Below are 11996 nucleotides of genomic sequence, written 5' to 3'. Positions count from 1 at the left end.
GTCCGTGTTCCAGGTGCAACTGGCTCTGCCACACGCTAGCAGCCAGGGGAATGGAAATACAACCTCTGCATGAGCCCCTGCTCTGTGAGCTAACAGAGAGCTCTCCTAGCTGAAAGGAGCAGCCTGCTACAGTCACCCGGGTCATCTGTTGGAGGGAGACAAGATCAAACAAAGGGCTCATCCGAGCTCAGTGGACACTCTGCTGGGCCTTAAACCAGTTGGTTATACAAGCAGCTCACAAAGTGGCTCCTGTATATTGGCTCCGCACTGTGGTGTCACACAGCAGAGCAATGCCCCCCCGCCTCCCAACCATTCCGAGCTCTTCCTGCCCAGGTGGCAACACGCCAAAAATCAAGGAGATTCTATAGGAGTGTACGTCTGGTTTTCCCTTCGGTTTCTATTTGCTGCTGAGTGGGGACACACATTCCCTGGCTCTGTGCCTTCAGGCAAACCCAGAGATGGGGGCAAGGTGGTGACAGGCTGGTTTGTACCCTAGGGGTTCAGTCCGGCTTTGGTGAGAAGTGAAAGGAAATGGGGGCGAGGCGGGATCTCAGTTAGTACCTCACAGACGTTTGCCCACGTCACAAAGCAGTCGCACGGTCTGGCACGGCTAGGCCATCTTGGCTCAGGAGAGTCCGAGAGCTAGGGGTACAGGATGAGGTGGGGGGCACAGGTCAGCAGCTGTGGATCAGCAATGGCTGGGCTCATCTTTGCTACAGGAGCACTAAACTGAATGAGCCGTGGACAGAAAGGGAAGCATTGAGGTCTTTTCAGACATTCGGCTGCTGGTTCTGAAGACGGTGATGGCAGCTGTGACAGCACACGAACCCCTTGCTAATGATGTAGCGGTTGAGGCAGGATTGGGTGTGGAGATAGCAAGAAAGACTAAATAGTCCACCCTGCTCCCAGTACAAAGAGTGATTAAAAGGGGAGCTAAGAAGACCCAGCAGATGTGCCAGAGGCCTATTGGCAGATGGATCATGGTGCACGGCATGGCATCGTTTGCATGGGACTGCAGTCTATTCTGCTGAGCTGCACTAACGTGGCCTGGCATGGTACTGAGCTGTGCCACTCCGCTCCAGTGCATCGCATTGCACTGAGCTGTGCCACTCCGCTCCAGTGCATTGCGTTGCACTGAGCTGTGCCACTCCGCTCCAGTGCATCGCATTGCACTGAGCTGTGCCACTCCGCTCCGGTGCATCGCATTGGACTGAGCTGTGCCACTGTTCCGGTGCATCGCGTTACACTGAGCTGTGCCACTCCGCTCCGGTGCATCGCGTTGGACTGAGCTGTGCCACTCAGTTCTGGTGCATTGCGTGGCCCTGGGCTGCATCCCACTGCTCAGAGCTGCCTCACGCTATATGAAGTCGCGTCACATTTCCCACCACTGTGTTCCAATACTTGGAGGTGTGTCGCATTGCATGGAGCTGCTTTCACACTGCGCGGAGACACAATCGCATTGCCCTGCTCCCTGCACTGCACTGAGCTGCCCCTCATGATGTTGCTCTATGTGCCCACCCATGAAGCAGCAATGAGCGAGGGTCCTTTCACCTTTCCTGGCCACCCAATGCAAAGAGGCAGAGGGGATATTTGGCTGAAGAGAAGTGGGCTTTGGGGTCAGGAGGGTACTCAAGTGCAGCTGAACCTGTGTAGAATGGCAACCCTGCCTGTGCACCAGGAACAGCCCCAGTGGCTGGGGACAGGCACAGAACTAGCCCTGCCACTTTGACATCCCATCTAGACACCACTCACTATAGGGGGAGGGATTCTGACTTTGATTTCAAAAGCCCGCCCCACACATAAAACATGCCGCTATGAAGACAACTGGAAGGGCTCTTGGTGCGGGACGGGGGCTTGAGTTGAGTGGCATGTGCTCATAGAACCTTCTCCCCTAAAACCAAATCTGAAAGGTCCAAGTGGGGGGCATATCATGCCATCTGGATACATACTTGACATCAGGGACAGAAAGTGCTGGCTGCTGCTTGAAAGATGGGTCAGTCTCAAGTCTCCCAGTTAGCGAGACCCTAGGATCCAGATGTTCTGCCCTCTCCCAGGCATCTAGGTGCTTCACAGGCCCAGGGTAACATGCGTCATGCAACGAGGCATTCCGAGTGTGAAAACCAAGGCCGTGGGCACCCAGGGAATAATGTGTCAAATGCACCACAGCATCCCCCTGCTGGTGGTGCACCTGGCACATTACTGCTGCCTGTGTAGCATCTTCCTCCTTCTCTTGCCCTGCATGCTATTTCGGGAGACTGAACCTACCCCTCTGTGTGCCTGACCTCCTGAACTGTGGCCAAACCCCCTCACTAGCGCATGTCCCTTCCCAAGCATCCACCAGGCTCACATGGGGCAACCGATGGCCAAAGGTGTGTAAGATTAAACTCTCCCTTTAGAGGTGGAGTCAATGGGAGTGACGTGCAGGCACCACTTAGTCATTTTGGAGGGTTCAGTTCAGGGACACTCCTCCTCTAGCAGAGCTGCCCTGGATGCCAGTCCCTCTGGGGTGGTATTTGGGGTGTGAGGGCCAAATGCACCCTGGTGTATCTCTGCTGACTTAACAGTTACACCCGGGGCGAACTTGGGCTGGGTTTTTTGGAGGTGTTGAACCCCACTGAGGTCAATGGGAGCTGTGGAGGCTCAGCACCCTCCTTATATCCTGGGTGTTTTAAAAGGCCCTGTTGGATCCTCTCCAGATCTGTGTGCCTGGTGGAGAATGAATCAGCACACAGGATCAGGGCATGCTACTCAAAGGAGTGGGTAGTGCCTGCCTCAATGATGGTAGTCTGGTCCAGAGAGAGACCCATGAACCCTTAGCCAAGCGTCCTGCCAATGTACCCTTGGGTCAACTGTCCAGGGGCATCTGTTATCCGGCCTGGGTTGTAGTGGGAGGATATCTCTGGGGAACGAGGAGACAACATGGACCAGAAAGTTCTTCTTAGCCATGGTTAGTCCCACCCCCTGTATGCCAGGGCTAGAATGATGCACATGAATGGCTGCTGAAGGTCTTGGATCCCCTCTCCCACTTCCCCACTACAGAGTTATCGATTTAAATAAATAATACTGATCATGACATTCAATTCAAGTTTCTTTTTTTGTGTGTGTGTCCTTGTTGCTGACAATAAATATTTGTACTTCTTCAGGCTAAAACGTTGGCAAGTAGATGTAGAAAGATATGGTTTAAAATCCTCAGGCTACAAAATAATAATTGAAGATTGGAATAAAATGGATGTAAATAAGGTGAGACTTGGACGGGATGGCATTGGAAAGCACCTAGGGATTGGGCAGCATGGATAAGCAAATGAGGACATTATAAAACTATAACATTGGTTGTTTTTTGAGTTCAAGAAGCCACGGTGATTGGCTGAGAAGTTAACAAGACTCGTCTCGATTTGGCAAGAAAACACCATTTTTTTTCTCTTCTATTTTGTTTTGCGTTTTTGTCTGGATGGGCAGGGCGGGAGGGCGGATTATCTCAAACAGAAGAGTAATCCGGCATCGGTGTTGGTTAAATACTTTAAGACAGCAAAATGGTAAGACATCTCTCAATGGAAACTACAAAATCTCCCATTTTCCACAGGGAAAAGAGAAAAAAAAAGAAAACCAAACGAAAAAAACAGGTCACTGTTCTTCGTATTTGGCCAACAGCTCAATGGAAGGGAGAGGACGGGGTCAAGGAGTCAAGAGCTCAAGGACGCTCGCTGTCTGAAGAACAGAAGCCTCAAATGGGTTGTGATTCCCCAAGTCTTGCTCAAGCTCAGTTCTTGCCAACCTGCTGCACAGAGACGCTAGAAAGGCAAGGCCAGGTTGGAGAGGATGGGAAACAAAGCAAAAGGAAAAAGAAAAAGAAATTCCAGGCTCCTCAGTGGAGCGAGAGGAGGTCCTCATGAGCCACAGCCAAGGTGTAACCAGAGCGGATGGGACGAGAAGAAGTTGCCCTTTTCCAGCACGCCTGGAGAGGATGGACATGGAGTTTTAAACAAAAGAAATATGGATGGGTTGGACCAGATGGATGTTTTAAAGGCAAGATGCCGAGGACAGAGGCTGGCGGGTGGCAGTCAAGTAGAGGAGCAGCAGCTGCAGGGCTAACAAGACGCTGAGGGAGGGTTTGAAGGAGGCCCCTCTGCCACAGTCTGAGGTATCTTCCTGCGGAGACAAAAGGCGAGATGGGTTTCTGCAGGGATCGGGTGGGCAGCTGAGATCATCACACACGTGCCAGTGGGACCCGGGACAAAGGCAGTCCCCATGCAGTGACCGGCTTCCGCTGACTGACACTCAGAACAGACGCACTCACTCTAGGAGAGCTTCGGAACCAGAGGGAGGTTATTGCCTGTGACCCGGCGCATCCTTAGAAAAGCAGGAGCTGCTGGCAATCTTGCTTTCCATCCCCAGCTGATTCCATGCACAGCTTCCCCTGCCTCCCTTCTCCCAGGACCCCTGCTTCCCCTGCCCCTGGAGCCAGTTCCCCCGCTTACCGCTGCATCGTAGTCAAAGCAGATGTGGGGACCTTTCCGGTACCGGGGCTTGTCTACCAGCTCACACTGATTTGGATCTCTCGGCGGAGCTTCACGTGTCAAGGAAACAACATTGTGCAGGCATGATTCTGGGGGTGAGGGCAGAGGGACGAAGTGGGGCTGGGGTGGCTTAGAGAAGTTAAGCAATGGGACAGGAGGCCCCCCAGAATGCAGGGGACTTCATGAGGTCTGCGATTAGGGAAGGACCGAGTCCTCCCAAGATATTCTCCCCGGTTCTCTTCTTTCTTCACTTAGAGGCTAGTGCACAGCATTGCCCCTTGGCTTTTAACCCTTTCTACCAGGAGCCGTGTATCTCAACCCATCGTCATCGATCCCCTTCCTATCTTTGAAGCCCTCTGGCAGGTTGCCTTGGTCTCCTCTCTTCCCATTGAGAACAATCCCAGCTCCCTTAACCTTCCCTCACTGGTCACCGGGCCTGGAGAATGTAAGTGATCACCTGGGCATCTGAACACTCTTGGGTGGTGCGGGCCCAGAAGAGAAACAGCTCAGTGCTGAACTCATGTGATGCAGAGAAACAACCAGCTCCAAGGGGAGTTGATCTGTGGACTATGTTTTTTATTTCTAAGGCGTTGGGCTGCTGGGAGGGTCCTGCACTAGCATGGGCTGCACTTAGGGCTCTCCTGAAACCTATGGACTTGAAGAGGTGCTTATACTGTACTGGCCCTCGGTGTGGGGTGAATTCCACCCTCTGTGATCATCCAGGAGAAAAGCTCCTCTTCTCTCCAATGGCTGTTGGCCGTGTCCTGGGGCTGAGGTGGGAGCTGTGAAGCCCAATGCAGCAACAATCAAAGGATACCTCGTATCTCCGCCTGAGGGAGCTTGGTGGACTCACACTGGCTGCACATCGGCTTATCCGCTACAACGAACAGCAGGTTGGTGTTGGCGAGCCTCTGTGCGTGGAACAGTCTGTGGGAGGGGAGCAATGTGGTTAACCAAGGCCACATCTTCTGTGCTGCATCCTCCATCTCTGCTGTGCCGCTCCCGAGGAGCAGAGAGCAAGCCCAGCTACTGCTACCTGGGAAACCCTAGCCACCATGAGTGCAGTTCTTCCTTGGCGTGGCTGACCTGTGACCCTGAGCCCCACACGCCAGTACAGGCCGCCACATCCCCTGCCATCAGTGACCTCCCAAGTACCATCAGGGAGGGATGTGATGGAAGATTAAGGTACCAAAGGGGCGTCCAAAGCTTTCTGGTGGCTCTGTTCAGCCAGGTGAAATTCCTTCCTTCCCAGGCTGCGAGGGCTCGGGTGTCAGAGCCACTGTGTTGACGTTAGAGGGGAAAGGTTCCACTTGATGAAACCCCAGTAGTCTGCACAATTTGGAGCTCCCCTCGAGTCCAGCTCACTCAGCCCATGGGGCTGTCGGTACCAGCAATTGCTGGTGTCATGGGACAATGCTATTGCGAGTGTTTATTTATATAAAGGGCCACGGCCATGAGTGGTACTTTACAGAGAGAGACATAATTCACACCCCCAATCTAAAATTAGATCAGGGCCACAACAGCCATCACATCACGGAGGGAACAGTAGCTCCAGCACCACCAACCCCAGCACCGCTGCATCCTCCTTCCCCTTCTCAGCAGGCGAGGGAACGATCCGGGGACTTGGGGTGGGGGAGGAATCGCTGCTGCCACCTGGGCATCTCAGCAATCAGTAACTGACCATCGGCTGAATTAAAGTCATTATTAATTCATGCACCCACAAGACTCTTCTGGTCTTGCAGTTCTTATTGAGTCAGCAAGGTGCCCAAGCTTTGCCCAACAGAGGGTGACGTGTCAGTTGGGCAGGAGATGAAGGGCCCCATCCAAAATGTGTAACATGGAGCAGGATGCAGCTGCCCACTGAGAGACTACAGATCCCAGCATGCAAGGCACTGCTCGGAATTGAGTAGCCTGACCTCGGTGCATGCTGGTGGGCCTCTGGCTAATGTGGCTTAATTAGGATCGGCTAAAATGATCATGTAACAAATTCTGTGGTCCCTTACACAGATTTGTATTTGGCCCAGCATAAAATACACCACCATTTTAAACTCCAAGGCCTCCTGAGTTAAAAAAGAACCTGAAGTGGAAGAGAAAGTTCCTCTCGCAGGCATCAATGTTCTCTAGCTCTTCATCAGGAAGCTTTCTGGGCAGAGGAGTCTGATCAGCTAACAATGGCTCAGAGAGTGCAGATCTCTCGTACAACCCTGCGGATCAGGGACTCCGCAGCCAAATGCAACAAAACAAATCACACAAGCGCAAGCAGTGACGTTCTAGCAGCTGCCTGTGATTCTGCATGGAGCTGATGGCACAAAGAGTTTGGCTTCAAACCCGCAAATGCACTCAAGATGCAGTACCACTGCATGCTTGTTGGCTGCTACTGCTGATGGCACTGCCAGCGCTGCTGTGTTTGTTCCAGTCCTTGGCGCTACTGCAAAGCAACTGTGCCACTCTCAAGGAGAAGCAGTTGAAGTGAAAAGAAGAGATGGAGCCTCCTTTGCATGGGACCTGATTCAGCTCCCACTGAATGGAGTATTTGCTTTGATTTTAACAGGAGTTGGATGGGGCCCAAGGAGCCATCTTCATTGTTCTGCTCTTCTTCAGCAGCCTGGCTCCTTCCTCTCCAAGCGGTTGGACTGACGAGCCTGCTGCACAGAACTGACACTAGAGCACTCCAGCGTCCTCAGCCTCAGGACCCCTTGGCAGGAGAAAGACCCTCTGATGCCCCCAGCCCTCCTTGCAACAGAGTGCATGCTGTCTAGCTGTGAAATGCACTCTGGAAACATTGTTCTGGTTACCAGCTGCTCTGAACCCTGCTGCTGTGGGCACCCGATCGCACTGACCTGGAGCAGTTTCCACAGTCAATTATAGAGTTATAGGTGGCGTTGACAGTGCTGAAGTAGTACTGCGTCTGCTTCATGATGCAGCTGGTCTCTCTGGACTCCATGCTGTCGGCTGTGACATCCTCTGTCACCAGGGACAAGAGACACAGTGGGACATAGCAGGAGGAAAACCCCTGGCTGCTCATTCCCACCCCACTGGAATGTGCCCTGCTTCTCTAAGCCCCTCTGAAGCAGCAGCCAGAACTAAGGTGGACTTTGCTGGCCAAAAATACACTCCACAATATTCTGGAAAGCAATACAATGTGCCCCAGAAATCTGCACGCTGGGGCTGGGTGGTTACTGCAGTGACTCCAATGCTGGCCAGTGGAAGATCAGCTGGTGACATCATCTATCTATCTCAGTAGCTTAGTATGCTCCATCCCCCGGTCAGACATTTACTTCCCCTCTCTCCAGTGCTCCCTCCTCCCCACTCATCCCTCCTGCTACTGCACGGCATTAACCTGGGCAGGACTTACCTGTTTGAAACCAGCTGCTGTAGGTGAGGCCGTACAAGAGCTGCTGGAACAAAGACCTTTGGGAAGGAAAACACAGAGCCGTTAGCTGACATGAGAGGCCAATCAGAACACACTGCTAGGGCCAGGCTATGCACTGAATATAAGGCTGTGGGCTGCTCCCTGGGAGCACTAGTATAGACAGTTTTACACTGTGTCAGCTAAGCCCCCTTCACTCCAGCCTGACATGCAGCTCACAAGATCAGAAGCAGATGTTTCTTCTCCCATTTCTCTCTCTGTGCAAGGAGGTTGCTTTGCCTGGCTTTGAGCTACTCTGACATCACGAAGGCAAGTACAGCCATCGCATGGAAAGGAACCCTCCCCATCCCACCGTGAATCTGATCAAAGCCAAAGAGACCCAGCCACTCTAAGCCTTCCGTTCCATTGAAGAGCACTCACTTTCCTGAGGCTATTTCTCCTTCGCGTGCGGAACTCAAATTCTGTCACTTGGCAGCAGGGCCGGCTCTAACTTTTTTGCCTGCGCAGGCAAAAAAGAAGAGCATCGCCCCACCGTAACACCGCCCCCCCCAGCGCTGCGCCGGGCCACCCAAACCCCTGCCCCCCGCCCCAGTGCCGTGTCGGGCCACCCAAACCTCCACACCCCCCCCCCCGAGCGCCTTACCGGGCTGGCCAAACCCCCGCCCCCCCCCCCGAGCGTCTCGCCGGGCCACCCAAACCCCCAGAGCGCCGCGCCGGGCTGGCCAACTCCCCGCCCCCCCGAGCGCCTCGCCAGGCCGCCCAAACCCCCGGAGCGCTGTGCCGGGCCAGCCAAACCCCCGTCCCCCGAGTGCCTCGCCGGGCCACCCAAACTCCCGGAGCGCCACGCCGGCCAAACCCCCGCCCCCCCCGGAGCGCCGCGCCGGGCCGCCCAAACCCCCAAGCGCCGGCCGGGCAAACCTCCGTCCCCCCTCGAGCGCCGCGCCGCCCAAACCCCCAGAGCGCTGCGCCGCGCCCCTTCCAGCGCTGCGCCGCAGAAACACCCCCTGCACTGCCTGGCCGAAACAAAAAAAAACAACCCTTGAGTGCCGCACCACTGAACAAAAAAAAACAAAACCAAAAACACTGCGAGCGCCCCCGCCACCCCAACATTGGCCGCCCCTTCTAAGGTGCCGCCCCAAGCACGTGCTTGGTCGGCTGGTGCCTGGAGCCGGCCCTGCTTGGCAGGTGACATCACTGACGTAGATACAAGCAATTAACACAAACGCGGCAAAAGCTGGGTGAGAGACGACGTTCCATGTGCTAATAAAATACGATTTTCTAACCAAACCCACACAGCATTCAGGAGCTCTTCTATTGGCCCCAAGGCTATCCCCTTCCATCTCTCTCAATCCAGATAGATAGATCCATCCATCCAGATAGAACTATCTTCTAATAGCGTATCAACCACTACTGCATCTCAGCACCAACCTAATGATCCATATAACACGCCCATAAAAAGCACAAAAGCCAAAAATGTTCAAATTTGGGTGGCAAAAGTTAGATACCTATATCCACATTTATACCCCTAAATAAAAATGGCCTGATTTTCAGACATGCGTTGCTGAGCACCAGCAGCTCCTGATAAAGTCAGGGAAGCCACGTATTTAGGTACCTAATTTTAGACATCCATGTTTGAAACTTTCTGCTTAACTGTACAGAGCAATGTCTAACTGATGCCTAGGGGTGTGTGGGTGTCTGTGTGTGTGTGAGACAGAGAGAGAGATGCTGACTAAAGGGAGTATCTCACATTGTATCTGAAAGGTGTAAACACCAAGGGAGCAGAGCAGGGAAATAATCAGGAGATCTGGGTTGAAATGGATTAGTGCAGACATAGGCTGAATTGCAGGGAACATTTTCTGATGCTGAGACGTGTTAGGTGGAAATGGAGGCTCCCTAAGGAAGTGAGGTGGAAGCCCCACAGATTTAGAAGAAGCGTGGACAAGCCCCAGGAGCATGGAGTGTAGGGAATTCTCCGGCCCGGGGGATGGGATGGACCAGATGGGAGCTTTTAAGGCATTTCCACCTGACTTCTATCACTAGCACTCTCTCACTCTGCCTCGCTGTGGCACATCCTTACTCTCCAGTTTCACTCTAAAATCTGGGCCGCATACAGCTCCCTTGGCTGCTCGGGGCTCAGCAGCAGCAGTGCCGAGAAAGATGGAGATTTACCATGCGGCGGCTGATGTCCACCAAGCCAGGTTCAGGAAATCTGCCATGGTGGGCTGGAAAGAAAGAGGAGAAGGAAACAACGTGTCAATGGAGCAGGGCCGCAGAGAGACCCTACAATAATAAACCAGTGGGCAGCATCCAGGGATTGATGCTGCAGAAGAACAGGTGTGAAGCGCTCCCCGGTAGGGTGACCAGACAGCAAGTGTGAAAAATCGGGACATGGGGGGGGGGGTAATAGGAGCCCATATAAAAAAAAGCCCCAAATATCGGGACTGCCCCTATAAAATCAGGACATCTGGTCACCCTACTCCCCGGAGATGTGTGTGCTAGAGCCACACGGATAGAGGCTCCATTTGCTCTTGTCTCCCGCACTTTATAACCTATTAGTGGCTCTAAACATGGCTGGTGTCCATACCTCCTCAGGTTAACGCTTGGTTAGTGACTGTGGCCACTAGTGGTCTTTCTCCCAGCCAGAGGTCTGTGCCGGCACACTGCTGTTACCGGCTAACCTGTCTGGCTCACTGCTCTTTTGCAGAGTAGTATTAACTCCTTAACCAGGCCTGCGTAACTGGTGTGGCTGGTCTCCCTTCCTCCCCGCTCTCTGTGTGGTAGGACACCCCCGAGTGCATTGCAGTACGTGATGCTGGGGCTGCTCCGTGTCGCGTCCACTGGGCGCTCGAGCCCCTGCTGTGGCACTCTGGGAGAGCTGCCCGTGTTTTCCCAGAACGCACTCAGACCGACGCAGTAGGCAGCTCGGTAAAGGTGGATGCACGGCCACAGCTGGCACACGACTGTGCTGCGAGGAAAGCTGCTGCATGGACACAACTCAGTCATGCTGCTGGGTACCATATCGGAGGAGACCGCAGCCTGGCCACAAAGCCTAAGCGCATGTGTGAGACATGAGGCTATTTCAGACTCTGCACCCGACAGGGAAGCTGAACCTTGATGAGCTACTCTCCACAGTCCCCCGCTCCACAAGGCATAAGGAAGAGGAGGGATAAAGCAACCCTTTCCCAGTCCAGTGCAATGTTGAATCCCCTGGGGACATAGCACTTGGGGCTCTGTGAGAGCACACTGTCAGAGTATCACTCAAGGCTTGGTACCAACAGGCAGATTAAGAGGACTGGCCAGCTTTCTCCTGTTGCATTCTGGGAGGACATTTGTTGCTCTGATTGGCTGCATTATCCAGCTGCTATGCCCTATGGGAAAGCCAAAGGAATTCCCCCCACTGATTTTCTTGGGCCAATCAATGGCTCTTTAATTGCCTGGCTGTCAGGGATACAGCCCCTGGACCAGCAAGTGAACTTAGCCCTCACCTGGGCTGTGCGAGCGCTGCCCATAGCCCTGCACTCACCACAAACACCCCTCTGGGGGCAGCTCCTGTGTTGCTCTGAGCTTCCGGAGTGCACACCGACTGGAAGTTGTAGGACTCCTTCCGCGCGAAGAAGGAGTTGTTGTAGAGGGCAGACATCAAATTAGCATCCACCTCGCTGAAAAACTTCCCCACCTGGAACGGACGACACCAGAGCAGAGGCTATCTTGATTATCACTTCAAAAGTTTTTTTTCTCTTACTTAATTGGCCTCTCAGAGTTGGTAAGACAACTCCCACCTGTTTATGCTCTCTGTATGTGTGTATATATATCTCCTCAATATTTATTCCACTCTATATGCATCCGAAGAAGTGGGCTGTAGTCCACGAAAGCTTATGCTCTAATAAATTTGTTAGTCTCTAAGATGCCACAAGTACTCCTGTTCTTTTTGCGGATACAGACTAACACGGCTGCTACTCTGAAACCAGAGCAGAGGGGCAACTCTGTGCTGAGCATGGGAAATGAGACATGCTCTCTTTACAGCAGGGCTCTGCGTTGAGTTATCCAGCCAGAGCTCACGGGTGCAGTACAGGAGCCAGTCTTATGGTCACAAATGAAATTAGTTTGGAGGT

The 11996-nt window shown here is 53.3% G+C and overlaps 1 protein-coding gene across 2 annotated transcripts in view; it reads right to left on the bottom strand.

Annotated features, from left to right (window-relative positions):
- Positions 1–3504: 3504 nt before the first annotated feature.
- The window catches only part of CACNA2D2 (calcium voltage-gated channel auxiliary subunit alpha2delta 2), a 597809-nt gene continuing 589317 nt past the window's right edge, over positions 3505–11996 (bottom strand). For both annotated transcript variants that reach the window (XM_054035873.1, XM_054035874.1), the window contains 7 exons: positions 11408–11560; positions 10054–10106; positions 7870–7925; positions 7355–7478; positions 5332–5441; positions 4476–4564; positions 3505–4146 (listed from right to left, as the gene is read on the bottom strand). In XM_054035873.1, the coding sequence (XP_053891848.1) occupies positions 4018–4146; positions 4476–4564; positions 5332–5441; positions 7355–7478; positions 7870–7925; positions 10054–10106; positions 11408–11560 (714 nt within the window). In that variant the 3' untranslated portion in view covers positions 3505–4017. The remainder of the gene's footprint in view (positions 4147–4475; positions 4565–5331; positions 5442–7354; positions 7479–7869; positions 7926–10053; positions 10107–11407; positions 11561–11996) is intronic.

Source organism: Malaclemys terrapin, chromosome 7 (assembly GCF_027887155.1).
Source record: "Malaclemys terrapin pileata isolate rMalTer1 chromosome 7, rMalTer1.hap1, whole genome shotgun sequence".
Taxonomy (NCBI): domain Eukaryota; kingdom Metazoa; phylum Chordata; order Testudines; family Emydidae; genus Malaclemys; species Malaclemys terrapin.
This window is presented reverse-complemented; position numbering and strand designations above follow the sequence as displayed.